General features: G+C 38.0%; 1 protein-coding gene across 1 annotated transcript in view; it reads right to left on the reverse strand.

Annotated features, from left to right (window-relative positions):
• Positions 1-17,447, reverse strand: part of SH3PXD2B (SH3 and PX domains 2B) — a 121,205-nt gene that overhangs the window by 18,999 nt on the left and 84,759 nt on the right. The window contains exons 6-7 of the mRNA XM_070933967.1: positions 8,616-8,641; positions 6,022-6,057 (exon numbers count right to left, since the gene is read on the reverse strand). Of these exons, the coding sequence (XP_070790068.1) occupies positions 6,022-6,057; positions 8,616-8,641 (62 nt within the window). The remainder of the gene's footprint in view (positions 1-6,021; positions 6,058-8,615; positions 8,642-17,447) is intronic.

A 17,447-nucleotide genomic window follows, 5' to 3' on the forward strand; every position in this document is an offset into this window, starting at 1 on the left:
CTATATCATCCGCAGCATTTCTGTACCGATATAATAATGATGAAGACAGGTTTTAACTTACATTGATAAAATTTGTGTGTAATTATGGTGGATTACATTATTCCTGGGGAAACAGCTTGGGCCTGAGAGGGACTTCTGTAGGTAACTTCTTCCAGTAAAGAAGAAGTATGAATGCTGCTTCTCCCTCAGTGAGAGCATCACCACATATGATTTCTAGAGGATTATGTTATATAAGTGAAAAGGAATGAGCTGCGGTTAAAGTGCAGTATTGCACTTGCAGGCAAGCTCTGCCCACAGCCTGGAGTTCGATCTGGATGGACAGGGTCAAGGTTGACTCAGCCTTCCATCCTTCCAAGGTCAGTAAAATAATGACCTAGATTGTTGGAGATAATATGCAAAACAATGCTTCTACATTGTAAACTACCTAGAGAGTGATGTAAAGTGCTACGGAGCAATATATAAACCTAAAAGCTATTGCCATTCCTTTGCTATAGAAAATTATGTAAATTTAAGGTCTTTGCAAATTTCAGTGTCCATGATGGTCAGGGACAAAAGACTCTGATCTAAAACACTATTCAAAGGAAAGAAACGGTTTTTGTGCAAATAAGAAAAAGGAATGGAGGCAACAAAAACAAGCCAGATTCTCCAACTGGTGCAAAAAATTGGCTTTGAATCAAATATATGGCAAAGCACATCAATGCTATGAAGAAAATTTATTGGAGACATCACGATGAAACCAGCAGCAAGAAAAGACAAGAATATTTTGTAGAAAGAATAGCCTAATTGTACAGTACAGGCAGACTATCAGTGCCAACTTATGGCTGCACCACTCTATCTTGTACATGACTGCATGATCAATCCTGGGAAGATCTATGGTTAAATACATCTTCATGGGGACGTAAATGTAGGCTTTGAAAATAAGAAATCATTTTTTTAATTGGTTTCTCAGTATATTCTCAGGTGTTTTCCAGATATGACTGGGAGTCCTGTTGGCTGGAAATTGTCTAACACAGCTGGATATCACCAAGATGGAAACTATGAGGTTCTACTATCATGGGTCTGATATTCAAGGTGAGCAGGGCAGAGGTATAGTTGCTTCTAATTATAGTGTCCTGTCTCTGAAAGATAAATGGAGGAAACTGCCACAAAAAGACAAATCTAACGTCCAGAACAATGATGACTGGAGGGTCCATCTCTTGCCTGTTGCTAACTGCCCCTCTGGTTTGACTAAAGAATGAGGTCAGCAGAAGGCAAACAACTGCAGGAAAAGAGAAGAAAGTCTTTTTCCTGTCCCCAACTCCCTATATAATTACTCACAGTATCTTGGGGCTATTTGCAGCTTTAACATGCAGCTCTGGCATCTCCAAACTGCCTATTACAGCCATCATCACAATGCAGTAAAAGCACGGAATGGAAAAAGCTCAAGTTTATTTTCAGCAGCTTTTTCTTCTTCCCAGGACAATCATTCCCAAACACTAAACAGTAAATACATTTGCAGGAAAAAATGCCCATTTTCTGGGATAAGTGTGAGATTCTTAAATTGACGTACTATTTTTGGCTCCTCAAAAGCTGCAAAATGAGTCAAGATTGGCTGCAGTGGTTACTAAATTTAATCAAAGAGCTATATGGAAAGCAGCATTATTCTACAAATATCTGGGGTTAGATAAAAGCTATTTTGTCCAAAATGCATTTAAACTGAGCTCCAAAGCCCAAGACTAATGTAGAAGTATTAGACATGAAGAAGATATATAAATCTGACAAAAAAAGCCCACCACTGTTGTAAGAACAAAGGTTCAACATTGCATGACAAATTAAAGCACCACAACATTAGAAAATGAATGTGACACAGTCACTGATAACTTATTTCAAGGAGTAATAAGTATACAGAAGAGATACTACCAGAGAAAAAGATCAACAACTAGTTTTCAATTTAGAATAGAATAGAATAGAATTTTATTGGTCGAGCGTGATTGGAATTTGTCTTGGTGCATACGCTCTTGGTGCACGCTCTTGATGAAGATACGTTCATCAAGAATCATAAGGTACAACACTTAACAATAGTCATAGGGTACAAATAAGCAATCAAATCATATTAGGGAACAGTCAACATAAATTGTAAGGATACAAACAACAAAGTTACAGTCATACAGTCATAAGTGGGAGGAGATGGGTGATAGGAACGATGAGAAGATTAATATTAGTGCAGACTTAGTAACTAGTTTGACAGCGTTGAGGGAATTATTTGTTTAGCAGAGTGATGGCGTTTGGGAAAAAACTGTTCTTGTGTCTAGTTGTTCTGGTGTGCAGTGCTCTATAGCATTGTTTTGAGGGTAGGAGTTGAAACAGTTTATGTCCAGGATGTGAGGGGTCTGTAAATATTTTCACAGCCTTCTTTTTGACTGTGCAGTATACAGGTCCTCAATGGAAGGCAATTGTTTAATTACATTCTTTAATTACATTATCATTATATTGTTTAATAACATGCATGAAATTAAATGATATAATTTAGACATAGCACAACGGTTGAGGTCTTTTGGGGCTTTTGAGTCAAGCTGTGATTTCCCCAACACTGTCAAATAAAACATGCTTTGGAAACCAAATGAACGTTTAGGAAAACTGTGATAGTTTTCCATAGAACTATCTAGATAGATTGCCATAGAACCTTATGGAGAAATTCTCTTGATTATGCAATTCATTGACTTCACTGCATTGAGGCATATTATTTAAAGAAATGGCCATTCTTCTACATACCCAAACATTTGCCATCATTGTTTGGCATGAGTTTTGGACCACAGATCTGTACAAGAATACATTCTTTTTATTTTATTTATTTTTATGTGTTAAGAAAGTTTAAATGGCTGCCCAACTTCTCATGGTGACTCTAGGTAGCTCTCAGATGTAAATTTATATGTTTATATACATCTTATTTATGAACATTATTGGGAAAAAGAACTAACACCACCATTAAGTGTTGGAAAAGACTTCAATGAGACATTTCTAAAGGCAAGATTTTAAATGACCTATTTCTAGAAATAAGATTTTAAATACTTTTTAATTATTGATGGACAAAACTAAATCATTAGTCAAAAGGAAACTGACAGATATAAAGCTCAGGAACTAAGACCTAAGATTCCTTTCAAAGACAACAATTTTTATACTATTTGGGAGCAATTTTTGATTCCATTAAAATACTTCGAAGAGGATTTTCACTTCATTAAGTTTTTAGTATTTGCAGCAGCTATATACCTAATTGGTTATAGCCTATTAGGCTATACATTTTAAACATGTGGTAATAATTGATTTAAATTAATTTTTGATGTCTCCTGAAAATAGATAATCCTTGTCCAATCTAATTTGCATTTCCAACTAACAAGTTAATAGAAATGCTTTTTGTAATGTTGTAAATCTTGCTCTGAGGGAAAGTAAAATGCCTTCAAAGATTTGGCATCCTTCAGTTTCAAGAGACTATGGTATCGTGCTCTGGAAAGAGGTCCTAAAACAGCGTCTAGTGTGACTAAAAAGGCCAATTCGAGAGTGGCAATCCCTTCCACACTGAGGGCAGATACAAAGAACCTTCAAAGAACCAATTATTAAACAACTGATAAAAAAGCCTGGATATAAAAGCCTCTTCAAAAATGGGCAAATATAATCCAGTTTGAACTATAGTTTTAAAATATTAAAATAATTAAAATAATAAACTATAGTTTAAAAATATTAAAATAATTCAGAGTGCTCATTTCTCATCTTCTGGCAATCCTGAAAGAATATTACCATAACTTGATCCATTTCAAAACAATTCACAAGTGGTTGCAAATTGAGATTGAGCAGTCAGCCCAATGGCCAATCTTCGTTTAGGGATTATAAGAAGGAATGTGATTCTATTGATTATTCTTGACTTCTCAATATCTTTGATGTCATTGACCATTGAGGATCTGTATACTGCATGAGTCAAAAAGAGGGCTGTGAAAATATTTACAGACCCCTCTGCATCCTGGACATAAACTGTTTCAACTCCTAACCTCAAAACGAAGCTATAGAGAGCACTGCACATCAGAACAACTAGACGCAAGAACAGTTTTTCTCCAAATGCCATCACTCTGCTAAACAAATAATTCCCTCAACACTGTCAGACTTGTTATTAAGTCTGCATTATTATTAATCTTCTCATCGTTCCTATCACCCATCTCCTCCGACTTATGACTGTATGACTGTAACCTTGTTGCTGGTATCCTTACGATTTATATTGACTATTTCCCTATGACGATTATTAAGTGTTGTACCTTATGATTCTTGACGAACATATCTTTTCTTTTATGTACACCGAGAGAGTATGCACCAAGACAAATTCCTTGTGTGTCCAATCACACTTGGTCAATAAAGAATTCTATTCTATTCTATTCTATTCTATTCTATTCTATTCTATTCTATTCTATTCTATTCTATTCTATTCTATTCTATTCTATTCTATTATCATAACCTAATCTTTTGGATCACCCAAGAGATCAAAGAAACAAAAGGTGCTGCTTTGTTCTGTTTCTATCACTCACACAGGTTTCACATCACTCCTTGAAACAGAAGCTATTATATATACCCCTCAGTGACTCTTGCTATCTCTCATTCTTGTCTTTCATTCACGTAGATGAAGTCACTGGAAGATGCCTGCTATCAGTATGTCCATGACATCCAAATCTATTTCTCTGCAATAGCTGCAGCTAATGGCACAGCTCCGTCGAGTGCCTGCCTGCAGTTGTTAATCGGTGGAAGAATAAATAAAGTGAAGCTGAATCCAGATAATAAGGAGCTGCTCATTATGAAGTGTGTCATAATGCCAGGGAGGTGCTAAATTTCCCTGTTACAAATAGTTCACACACACACCCCTGCCCCCTCGAAGGATCACAATTGCAAATTAGGGGCACTTCTCATTTGAATTTTCCCTAGTTTTTCACACGGTGAAAATGGCCTTTTATTAGCTTCAGCTCTATGCTCTTTCCTGGAAGATAAATATGGTCTTAGAACTGTAGTGCACGTATCAGAATACCTTCAGGCTTGACTACTGTAATGAATCTTACATGGATGGGGCTGACATAGTTCCTGCTTTGGAGCTTCCAGTGGGTGAAGAACTCAGCAACCAGGCTGGTCTCTGGGAGAATTCACTTGTGCTAAAAATCCTGCAATAGCTACCAACGTGTTTCTGAGTGAAAGTCCAAGACAATTTGGGTCCAAGTTGCTAGCAAGAATCTCCTTTTACAGGATTCCCAATTACTGAGATGCTCCGAGCAGTTTTGCCTGCAGCTGCTGGGACATGGTTCATGCTGAATCAGAGCCAAGCTTTTGCAGTAGCCACAGTTCCTGGAAATGCACTTCAAGTTAAGAACGTCACCCCTTGGTTGCCTTTTCCAGAGCCATGAGAACAGGTTTTTAAACACTGTTTTTTCCCCTTGTTTAGAATAATTCAGGTTTAATTCTGATGTTAATTTATTTATTGTAAGCCATCAAGAGACCTCAAAAGACAACGGCACATTTTAATAATAATAAGACTGTAAAATTATAAATAATCAGAGATAGGCTTTTCAGGTTAAACACATGTAATTCAATCCTGTGATTAGGCATTAGACATTTTCATCATCTGTGGGTATAAAAATGAATGCATAGAAAAAAAAACCAGTGGTGATTTATCCAAATCCAATTTAACCATACTATTTTTCACCAGATATCCCAAGTTGTTTTCATTCAACCCATTATGAAATTTCTTCCCAGATTATCACCAGAGTACTGAGGCCGCCACCAGCAAAGCAGAACAGTTGCTACCTAGTTATCCAAAAATCAAGCAGATGGGGTTTTATTAACTGTCGTATAGTGTGGATTTTTTAATGATTATATTTTGGTCCCACGCTCAACCCAGAAGGAAGTAGTGGTTCTACAAAGCCATGACTGATCAGAATACCCAAGAGAAGCAGCAAGTGTTGCTCAGCAGTAAGGAAAGAAAGTTAAGTCTCAAGTAGTATGTTTTGCTGTTACTACCTCTCAGAAGGTCAGAAGCCGTTCTCTGGATAAATCCTGATGAAAGAACAAAAATGATGAAGAATGGCCATGAGGAAGGTGCAAGAATATAAATTCAGAGAAGGGAGAATATTAGAGAGGTTAACTGTATGTCAATTTGGATTTTCAAGTTAAGGAAGATATGTCTACCAACAGTGAACTGATTATCAGAGTTATGAATCGTTGTAAAGCCAAAACAAACATCATCCATCTAGGAGCAAGAGATATGAACTTCGTTGTGCTCTCAAAACTTTATTTCAGCAGGCTGGCCTGGCCTAATTCTCTTCTTTTAAATTTTTAATTCGTGATTTTATAAATTGGGTGTTTTAATCTGTGTTTTGGCCAAAATATTTAATAATTTTAAGGGATTTTTAATATTTGTATTATCTGTATTTTATCTTGGCTGTTCACCGCCCTGAGTCCTTCGGGAGTAGGGCAGTATAGAAATGTGATTAATAAATAAATAATAAATAAATAAATAAACTTGGGGAAATCTTGCAGAAGAAAGAAAGAAAAAAGATCTGGGGTTATGAGAAAAAAATTATTCAATTATTTTTACTCTTGGAGGTCCCTATAATGGATAGATAATTGATTCTATTTCTTCTCATATAACAGTTTGGTGAATCAGATTTAGAAAATGTGAAAAGTGAAGTCCCTTCGATTCAATTGAATTCCTGCTGACTATGTGAACATATTCAGGTGGTTCTTATGGAAAGAACAGAAAAGCAGTTGGCCATTACCGTGTTTCCCCAAAAATAAGACCCTGTCTTATATTTTTTTGAACCCTGAAATAAGCGCTTGGACTTATTGCCATGCGGTCAAAAGCCCAATTGGCCTTATTATCAGTGGATGTCTTATTTTGGAGGGAAACAGAGTAGCTTTTTTTTCAGAATTATTTTTTAAATTTTCCAATCTAAACAACAAGTCTGAAATGTTCTGGGAATTTTCTATCCACCTAGTTACAGATCTAACCCTGCTTAATAGACATATGCAAAACTAAACATTCTCTTCCTCCTCTGAATTATGTTGATGTGGCAGTTTTCTAGGACTTAAGGATGAGCTTTTAAAAAAAAAATCAGCCAAAGCCAACAAACAGTTGCCACCTGATGTTCAGGAAAGTGAAGATTGTGCTAGCTGTGGGGCTCAGTGTGTGTGTAGGACTGATTTCTCTTGGAGAGTGTATGTCTTTTCTGACTCCTGCCCCATGACACAATTAGTTGTAGGAAAAGATCAACATTTGAAAAGCAGTCCCTGGCCTTGCTTGCAATGGATCTACCTAACATCTCCCTGTGTGATTGATATATTTAAATGGAATATATTTAATGGAAAAGTTTCACGAAACAAAGGTAAATGGTATGTCTGCAATCTGTCTCAATTAACCTATTCTGCCTTCTTTCTGCTGGATTCACAACTCAGACAATATCGTTTTTTGAGGAAAGAAAACCCAAAGGAAGATACAATGGTAAGAGAATAATCACATGTGTATTTCATCAAATATTTGCTGAGCCACCAGGCATCACCGAGTTCCTCAACCAAAACATAAAAATTGATGTGTTTGAAAAATGCAAGTGATTGTTTTGTTTATTAGAGGAAAACCTCAGAGTGAACTTGTTGGGGGAATACTGCTGTAGATTGTATTTATCTGAAGCAATTAACCTAAGCAGAATAGCCCAGTGGGAAAAAGACCTTGGTTTGTTTTTGGTTTGTTTTTATCATGAAACGAAATGCAGAATTTAAACTTTTGCTAAACAACTAGAACTACTTTAACTACGTTTTTCTAAAACTACTTTTTAAAACTTCTTTCCATGGTACATACACCTTCTTCCCACTGTTTACTCATCTCAGTGGTGATATCACAAAGAAGCCCAGTGCAATGTGATGCAAGCAAAAGTAGATCCCCTCACACATATGGAATATATATTGCTCAATTGACCTTATATGTGCCTCACCAAAACACAAGAAAACGTCTGTCAATTGGAACAGGCATGTCCTTTGCTATTGCCAGTAACTCTTAATATTTCCCCTGGTCAAGAGTCTTTGTTTGGTTAGGTATCATTGGATTATATAAATTCTGATTCAGGGACAATCATAGTTATAAATACACCGAGAAGATTCTATTCCCATCTTCTTTATTACTGTGCTATCTGCTATTTGGTAGGAGATAAAGTTGCAGCTTTTCTCTGAAGAACTTAAGCTGCACTTGAAAATCTAGAACAAAAGCCAACAATCTCAAACAGACCATCACAGATATAAAAAAGGCAGATAAAAGATGAAACCTTCCTCCACCCCCATCCCTTGACACCTTTTATTTTTGGCATATGCATTTCTGCCTTGCATTAGCTTCCATGCTGAAAATGGAACAAAATAGGGATAATAAAATGGTAAAAGGTAAATTCAAGTCGCAATTTGGGAAAAAATTCATCCAGTTTTTCTTAGAGATGGTTCAAAAAGCCCGTAGATCAGTCAAGCTTTGTAATGGCCAATAGATGTGGGCAAATTCAAATAATTTTGAAACAGATCAAAAGAGTTTGAAAAGAGATAAGTATTAAGCAGAAAAGTACAAGTAATGGCCTTACCAGATCTCTTCTTTCCAATTGGTTCACTGAGGAGAAAGAAAAATTAAAATCAGTAAAACAATGAAATAGCTTTGTCAGTCTGAATGAAAGAGGATTTATTCCAAGAGCCAGGAAATAAAAATTCAGATCTACAATGTAGTCCAGTCACTGACTGTTTGAATTACAGTATACAGTTCTGCACATTAGTTGCCAATAGGATGCTTAAAGATTTTTAATTTTTTCAAAGAGATTCTTTTGATTTTCTTCTGACACAAGAATGCACACAAGTCAGCTATCCCTTTCCTTTTGCTTTTGCTGCTTCCTAAATACTTTCTATTGCTTTTCTACAAAAGTACAAACAAGAGGGGAAAAAATAAGGGATGTGTATTTTTCTGGGAGCTGTAGAGAGATATATGGAGAATACTTTCCTGGCAACGTGAGTTATATGAATTTTAGAGAAATGGCTGATATATGTGTTGACCACAGACCAAAAAGGACTGTGAAGACAGCCCAGACGAAAAAAGGGAGCCACAAGTCAAAAGTCTATTGTCATATGGCTGTGGTAGCTTGGTAATTACTGATCCTCCCTTCCAGAAATATTTAGAACTTGAGAGTCTCAAAGTTGAGTTTTGGAAAATATTATGTAACAAGTCATATTTCTATTTGAGGACAGATAAGTCTATCAGAGATCGGACTAATTTACATATTGTCTATCCACTGTTTGTGAAAACCAACCTGACAAAAAATGAATATGCTAGTCCAAATGTGCTTCACATATACTCTTCTTCCCTGCTTTCCAAGCCACTAAATGCCATTTTGTTGGTGTTTTGAGTTCTACAACAGTCTAATTGCAACATTTTGCATGCATTTGTCTCTGATTCATTTTACTTTCCAAATGGAATGTATGGAGGTGATTATTTATAGCTGGACCAATAAAAGTGTGTCTAATCTAAGGCTTTGCTTTCTAACCTAAACTTTAACTATTTCAAATAACTGTTCTAAAATAACATCCAGCTCTACGGAATGCATTTATACCAATGCTTTTCACATAGTATATTTTACTTTATAGCTGCTAGGAATGTTTTTTTTTTACTCTGGGAACCGCTTCCTCCGGATGTTGAAAATGGATGCTGTATGCTGACTTTGCGTAATTATATCTGCATACCTATGTTTAAAACTGCAGGAGATGAGCCAGTTAAGATGTTAACAGCTGTCTGTCAACAAACAAGGAACAAGTCTGTGTGGCCTGGGGACTGGAAAACCCCTGATGCTTATATTGAATATAAAAGAGACAAGCAAGAAAATTATGCAAATTACTGAGCCATTGCACTACTGTATTTTTCGGAATATAAGACGTACCTTTTTACCCCCCAAAAGGGGGTGAAAATTTAGGTGCGTCTTATACACCGAATGTAGCCCTGTCCACCCACTGGCCCCCACCCTTTGGCCTGTGCCTCGCAGCAGTTACCTTCTTGCAAGCAAACAGCAAGAAAAAACAGCCCCTTTCAGCTTCAGCATAGGTTAATTAGCACAAGTTGATTAGATCGGCCTCCCGACTCTCAGCTGATTTGCTCTCAGCTGTTTTGCGCAGGACTTTCCTGCTTGCTGCAAAGAGTGCTGGAGCAGATTTTTTTCCCCTAGCTATGCTGAAAAAACAAAACTGAAAGTAAAGCAGGCTCTGCTGCAACATGACAAAATGAGGCAGAGAGAGATTTATTTTTATTTTTCCTCACCAAAAATGGTAGGTGCAAACAATGGCAAATTTAGGGCAAAAGAGGAGAATTCAAGATTTTAAAACACAAAAGAAAAAAAGCTCTATTTAACTAGGGAATTGTAATAATTGAGATACTATTAATTGTATATTGTGTTGAAAGCAGAAATGGTTAAGTTGTGGTTTGGAGGAATATATGGGGGAAATTATTTGGTTTATTATTATTGGTAAATATAATTAATTGATTTGTAAGAAATTGGATTGCATGGAAATAATTGGAATATTCATGTTCATATTGATTAATATACAAAAAAGATAGTTATAACTAATTGATTTATATAAAAATGTTGAATTTGTATTAAACAATTGTAATATTAAATAATTAACCAATGTGAGGATGGATATAAAAATAGATGACAACGGGAAGGGGTATAATATAGAATAGAAGGGAAAAATTGAATTTGATTAAGATTAGAGATGAGAATGAAGGGTAATATTGGTTTTTTTAAAAAAGATGAGGAATAAATATGGCAAAAAGGAAATATAGAAATTGTAAATTTAATTGAAATGACTAAACTGTTTAAATTTGTGAACCAGCCAAATACTCTGTTCAAAGAAAATACATTGTATGTTTGTATGTGTGTTTGTCTAAAAAATTAAAAAAAACTTTAAAAAAACAACAACCCAAAAAAGTAGGTGCGTCTTATACTCCGGTGCGTCTTATACTCCGAAAAATACGGTAATTTCTTACCCAAGCAAAGTTCTGCTCTAGATCTTACAAAGAACAATACAGCCATCACTAGACTGAGAAGTGCCAAATAATACAAGGGTTTCAGAAAAGGGTGTGGGGTTCAAGCCATTGTATGGTGAGATTAAGAAAACAGAAAAAGTATATTTACCTGTGCTTTATTGACTACTATGTGGCCTTTAATTAGAGTTTTCAGCTTATTCGGGGGGCGGGGAGAGACACACGTTAGGGATGATGGGTTAGGAACAGTAGTGGGTTGCCCCCGGTTCGCACTGGTTCTATAGAACCGGTAGTAAAAGGAGGCTCCGCCCACCGACCCCGACATCATAAAAATGCTTCTGAGCATGTGAAGAAGCTTTTGTGCTTGCGCAGAAGAGTGCATACACGCGAGAGCGAAGCGAGCGCCCGCACGCGGCCCCATTGCGAACCAGTAGTAAAGGTAAGTAGAACCCACCCCTGGTTAGGAAGGAATGTGTTTTTCTGAGTGTAGCTAATTTGCTTTCAATAAAGTGCTTATTTTGTTGTGCTCTATGGTGGAAATGAGGGACGCGATGGCTCAGTGGCTAAGACATTGAGTTTGTCGATTGAAAGGTCGGCAGTTCAGTGGTTTGAATCCCTAGTGCTGTGTAACGGGATGAGCTCCCGTTACTTGTCCCAGCTTCTGCCAACCTAGCAGTTCGAAAGCACGTAAAAAATGCAAGTAGAAAAATAGGGACCACTTTGGTGGGAAGGTAACAGCGTTCTGTGCGCCTTCGGCATTTAATCATGCCAGCCATATGACCACGGAGACATCTTCGGACAGCGCTGGCTCTTCGGCTTTGAAATGGAGATGAGCACCTCCCCCTAGAGTCGGGAACGACTAGCACATATGTGCGAGGGGAATCTTTACCTTTACCTTTATGGTGGAAATACACAATTTGGCCTTAAAGACCTTCTTTGTTTTTGTATTGGACCAAATGCCTCATCTGACAGATCCTAGAGGTGAGGAAACCACAACACACAAAACTAGTGAAAAAGAGAGGGAAACACAGCAAGCGGGAAAGCTCAAGGGTCTTGTACCTAATTTTTTTTTTAATCCTAAACCCAGTTTTGTTTCATCCCAGATTATCATGGTCCAGATCCCAAATATACAAACAAGGAGGATAATAAGAACATTAGTGATTATTTTTGTTCCTTTGAGTCAGTTTTGGACTCTGGATGATTGCCTGGACATGTCTCTGAAGGGTTTTTTGTTTTTGTTTTTTTGCAAGGTTTTTGGAAGTAGTTTACCATTTCCTACTCCCTAGGGCTGAGAAAGAAGGACTGGCCCAAGATTCTCTAGCTAGTTTTGTGCCTAAGACAGGACTAGAACTTATGGTCTCCTGCATCTAGTCTGATGCTTTAACCACTACACCAAAAAGATTCTGCAGGACAGCAGTAGTCCCCAACCCTTCCAGCTCTGTAGAATGGCAGTGGCAGCAGCAGGAAATGATGGCAGGGAAAGGGATGGTTTTGTGTGCACAACCTAATCCCACATAAACACAAATGGGGCTTTGAACACTTGCTCACCCCTGTGCAGTCCCAACCAGCTGCAGACCAGGAGCTGGGGACTCCTGCATAAGAGCTTTTGGTTTAATGTATCTGTTGCCTTTTGATCTAGTTTATTAAACGTACTAAATGTAATATGTCTTTCTCCACTACACTTACAAGTAGGGTAAAGGGAGACAGGTCTCAGACTTTCAACAAGATATAAGGTGACAGATAAAACATTAGCAAACTTCACACAGCAGCTTCCTCTCTCCATCCAGTGTCCTCAGCAACTAAAGTAAGCCATGTGTTTGTTATATGAGTCCCAAAAAATAATGGAGAAAGGCTAAAATCAGAAGACACCCCCCCCCAAATGCACTACAGGGATTTGGGTGTTTTAAGAGACATCTCAAGGTTGTTTTTGTGCTTTGTTTCACTTTTGTCTGAAAGGGGATGTAGTATACTAGTGTAGGAAGAAATATCCTTCTGGGTTCAGCTCCAAGTGGGGAAAAAGACACTGGAAACATGGAGACTGCTTGGAAAGATGGTTTAATGGTGGGCAGGATCACATGATTTGAGTTCCTGAACAGAAAAAGGGGCGAGATACAGCGAGTCCCCAGGTTTTATGCTCTCTCTGGCTTTGAACTTCCTGGGGCCCGGAAAGAGTATCCTGATTGATTGTCAGACTCCTAGGTGGTAGGGGTCTTAGCTAGCCTTGCTGGCTGATGTAATCTTCCCAGGTGCCAAGTGGTGAGTTTCTGTTGCTAGATGGGCCCCATTGTGTTGCAGATGTCCTTTGACAAAGGATTGGGTTTCTGCCTCTGGCCCATTAACAAATAAAAACAGCATATAAATCAAATTTTAAAAAAGGGTGGGGGGCAGGAAGGTGGGAGCTGCTTTGTCTTTAAAACATGCTTCTCCATTTCTCATCCAGGGAAACATAATATTCTGCCTTTTTAATATTTCCCAAAATATTTCATTCTTCTAGGAAAGGGGTGGGTGCTAACTTCCTATACTAGTTAATGCTTTCTTCTCTCTGGTTTTCGTAAGAAAATAACAAAAGTAGAAAGGTTTTGCCAGAATTGGGAAAACCTTGAAACAAAACCAACATCTCAGTAGGCTACAAGCAGAGAGAGGGAGGGAGGGAGGGAGGGAGAGAGAGAGAGAGAGAGAGAGAGACAGAGAGACAGAGAGAGAGAGAGAGAGAGAGAGAGAGAGAGAGACAGAGAGAGAGAGACAGAGACAGAGACAGAGACAGAGACAGAGAGACAGAGAGACAGAGAGAGAGAGAGAGAGAGAGAGACAGACAGACAGACAGACAGACAGACAGACAGACAGACAGACAGACTTTGGCCATAACAAAGTGAAGCTCAAAACAAAAACAGTTGCTCTGTTGCTTCATTATTCTGGCCAAGCTTGGCTAGTGTAACAGGAAATTATCAAACTCATATTGAAAATCCTGGTATCAGCTTTGGGCTTCTAGGAACTTCAGAATGTTTAGAGAACATTTCTCAAGGGGAGAAAAGTGATTCTTTTGTGGCAAAGATGGGATCAGCATGGGTCCTGAACTTGGAACCTACAAGAGTTACATCAGGCAAAGCTTCTCTTATTAAGCCACTTTGTTTTCTGATACAATCTTAAGAATCAGAAAAAAATATGAAATGCAGGAATAGAACAGAATACTCACTTTATCCTCTTTTTGAAAATATTTCCTCCACATTTGTCTGATTTTCTGGATGTGCTGAGCCACCAAACAACTAAAGAAGTGCATCGGTTGCTACATTTATCAGTCCTGCCTGTAACTAAGCTCGTCTCTCCAACTTATCCTCACTGATAGGAAAAAGCAGTCTTCAAATCTAGATCCATTTGTAGCCCTTGTGTACTACTGAGGTACAGCCACAGATCTGAAGAATCCTGAAGTTTTCAGAAGACAACTACAGATAAGCAAGGAGGAAGCATGTTCGGCAGATTCAGGATATTGCTGGAGGTAAGGGAGACTAAATGAGAAGGAATAGGAGATCAGGTCCTTTCAGCTTTGTAATGTGAGCATATGGTCTGTCCCTAGAACCTGAAGAAAATTGTGCTTGCCTATTTCTTCTTGCGCAACATTTTTATTGTACACAGAGAGCGTGGAGAATAAAGCGCTGGTACTCCAACAAATTGGTTTTCACAGCCACAGAATGACTGCTGAAAAAAATGGTAAGACTTCCTTGTGCATTTGAGCAAATCCCAAAGTCACAAGGTCTTCCTGGGAAGATTTCCCATTTATGGTCTTTCCCAAGAAATAAAGAGTGTAAGATTTACCAGGAAGTCAAAGGAACATGGCAATGAAAACAAAGATAATGTGGATGGTTTCTTTTGTTCTTGATATAAGACATTCACAAACGTATGGATAAATCTAGGCTTCAGATGGCTTTTCTTTTCAGGGTCATGCTCTAAATAAGTAATCCAAATTTAAATAAATGAATGTCACAAGCACTCTTTGCACTACTTCTGGATCAATTCTGCCCCTGGCCTTCTTATATAGCTGGTTTTAAGGACTAAGCCAAGCATTCTTCTGACTGCACCAGTTTATCTAAAACAAAAATAGAGTTGGATCTCATCCTACCTCCTTTTGCTTTACTTAGCCCTTTTTCTATTAGCTTTACTTTTCTTCACCAATCTCCCAACTCTTATTGGTCAGCTAGAGAGAGCTAATTGTTTATTTTCGGCCAGGGTGAATAAAAATTGATGATTTAAAAAAAAATCAGATTTTTTAAAAATTTAAATCAAATTTTTTAAAATTTAAATCATTTTTTTATTTTTATCAAATTTATTTTAATAAAATGCTTCTGGAGTAAAAATCTATCTAAAGGTAGTTTTCTATTTAAGATACATTAATAATTTAGTTTAGTCAGCATGAAATGAAGCTTAGTTATGTAGCATGAGGCTGTATATTGTGCAATATTGGGACTGTTGGTGAGTCAATAGCAGGTCAGAGGAGGAGCTGCTAAGGGACAGAGATGACAGTTGCTCTTTAAAAATTATGATTTAAATCAGGTTGATTTAAATCATGATTTAAAACTTGATTTAAATCAAATCCACCGTTTTCAGCAGTACAATACTGAACCTGACAAAAGTAAAGATGACTGGTTTCAAGGGATACATTAAGCCTGGTGAGAACTATCTATTCCCTCTGACGAGGTGGCATCCAAATACAAGCAACAAGGAATAAATAAAATTGTCTGCCTGGAGAACTAGGCCCTTGGATTCTTACTGAACAGCAAAAGAGAAGTTACTCTAAAGACACAGTTTACATGATTTAAAATGCCTCCTCCTGCAGGGAGAACAGGTAGAAAATCCACTCCGACATGGATATAAGTGAAGAAATCTGAGAAGTAGGATGGCAGATAAAAGGATTTAAAAGATTCCTTTGCTTCAGGACCTGCATTAGACTTCACTGGGTTTTGCAGTGGGAGGAGGGATGTAGAAAGAGTGGTGAGTGCCCAAATTTGGAGGGTCCTGGGTGAAGCGGATTTTCCAATCCATGAAGTCATTGCTACAGCTGACTTATAGGTTAGGTCCTCACATGTTGAAATTAAATAAAACCGTGCCCAATGAACTGTGCCGTGGGCTCCCAACATGTACCAAACTAGAAATTAATATAAAAGCACAGTTAACAAGACTTTGAGTGCTGAATGGCAACACTCTTCACTTTTGTCAAGATCCTCGTTTAGAGGATGCCTGTCTCTTTCCCACAGATATGAGTAAAATGTTTCTCCATCAGGCAAAAATAGAATAAAGCTGCATGTGCCTTTTCAATCCCATTTAGAAAAGATTGAGTTAAATAAGAACCAACTCAAATATTGTTTTTTTCCTCGTGTCTTCTCTCTTTGACTTGTAAACTGTTTAGATGAAATGATCTTTTTATACAGTCTGCAAGATGGTTGCTTTCTCTGTATTTCTGTGACTGATTTCCCAGGGGAAGAGAGGAAGCGCTCATAGGGGTATCAGCTCACTTCATAGCATTAAGAGCTTCCAGGTAATGCATCTTAGTTGTGCTTTTGCCTTGACATATGCATGGAATTTCATGGGCAGTGGAAAGGATCCTCCATTCGAAACTTTCCTGTACTTGCTCAGCACTTTTTCCACTTTCTTTCCTATAATTAAAGTATATTTTAAAAAATGGCACAGCACAGAATGCCTTCTGGTTAATAGAGCAGGACACGTTCCATTTGGAAGCACCCGCCAACTACATCTTGCTGCTCACTGACATTTCAGAACAGTGTGTGATTGATACGGACGAAATTATATCTGGCTTCTTTCCTCTGGGGCTAAGTAATTTTAAGATGCTCCAAAGTTAATTTCCCACATATTGGCACCCATTGAATGACAACCCCAACCTCCAACTAGGATCCGTCAGACAAAATTGCTTGGTTTCACTTTGATTTGGATACTGGCTGGGCAGACCCTGTGGAAGTGACGAAGGCACATCTTGGCTTGGTTACTTAAAAGAAGTTTGAACTACCCAATCCTGAGATAGCCAGGTCCTTGTTGCTGTTTGTTTTGCCACCTGTATTCTGGACCATGCTGCTCCTGGTTGGTTAAGGCCTCCCAAGAAGTTGCATGTGGTTGGGCCCAAGCAATGATTAATGCCTCTTTGCAGTTAATGATGAAGGAGGAGATGGTATATGCCGGAGGTGATATTCAGCAGGTTCTGATCAGTTCTGGAGAACCGGTAGCAGAAATGTTGGGTAGTTCGGAGAACCGGTAAAAACCATCTCTGACTGGCCCCACCCCCATCTATTCTCTGCCCCAAGTCCCAGCTGATCAGGAGAAAATAGGGATTTTGCAGTAACCTTCCCCTGGAGTGGGGTGGGAATGGAGATTTTACAGTATCCTTCCCCTG

This window comes from Pituophis catenifer, unplaced genomic scaffold (assembly GCF_029215685.1).
Source record: "Pituophis catenifer annectens isolate HBS135680 unplaced genomic scaffold, rPitCat1.0.hap2 SCAF_2, whole genome shotgun sequence".
In the NCBI taxonomy this organism is placed as follows: Eukaryota; Metazoa; Chordata; class Lepidosauria; order Squamata; family Colubridae; genus Pituophis; species Pituophis catenifer.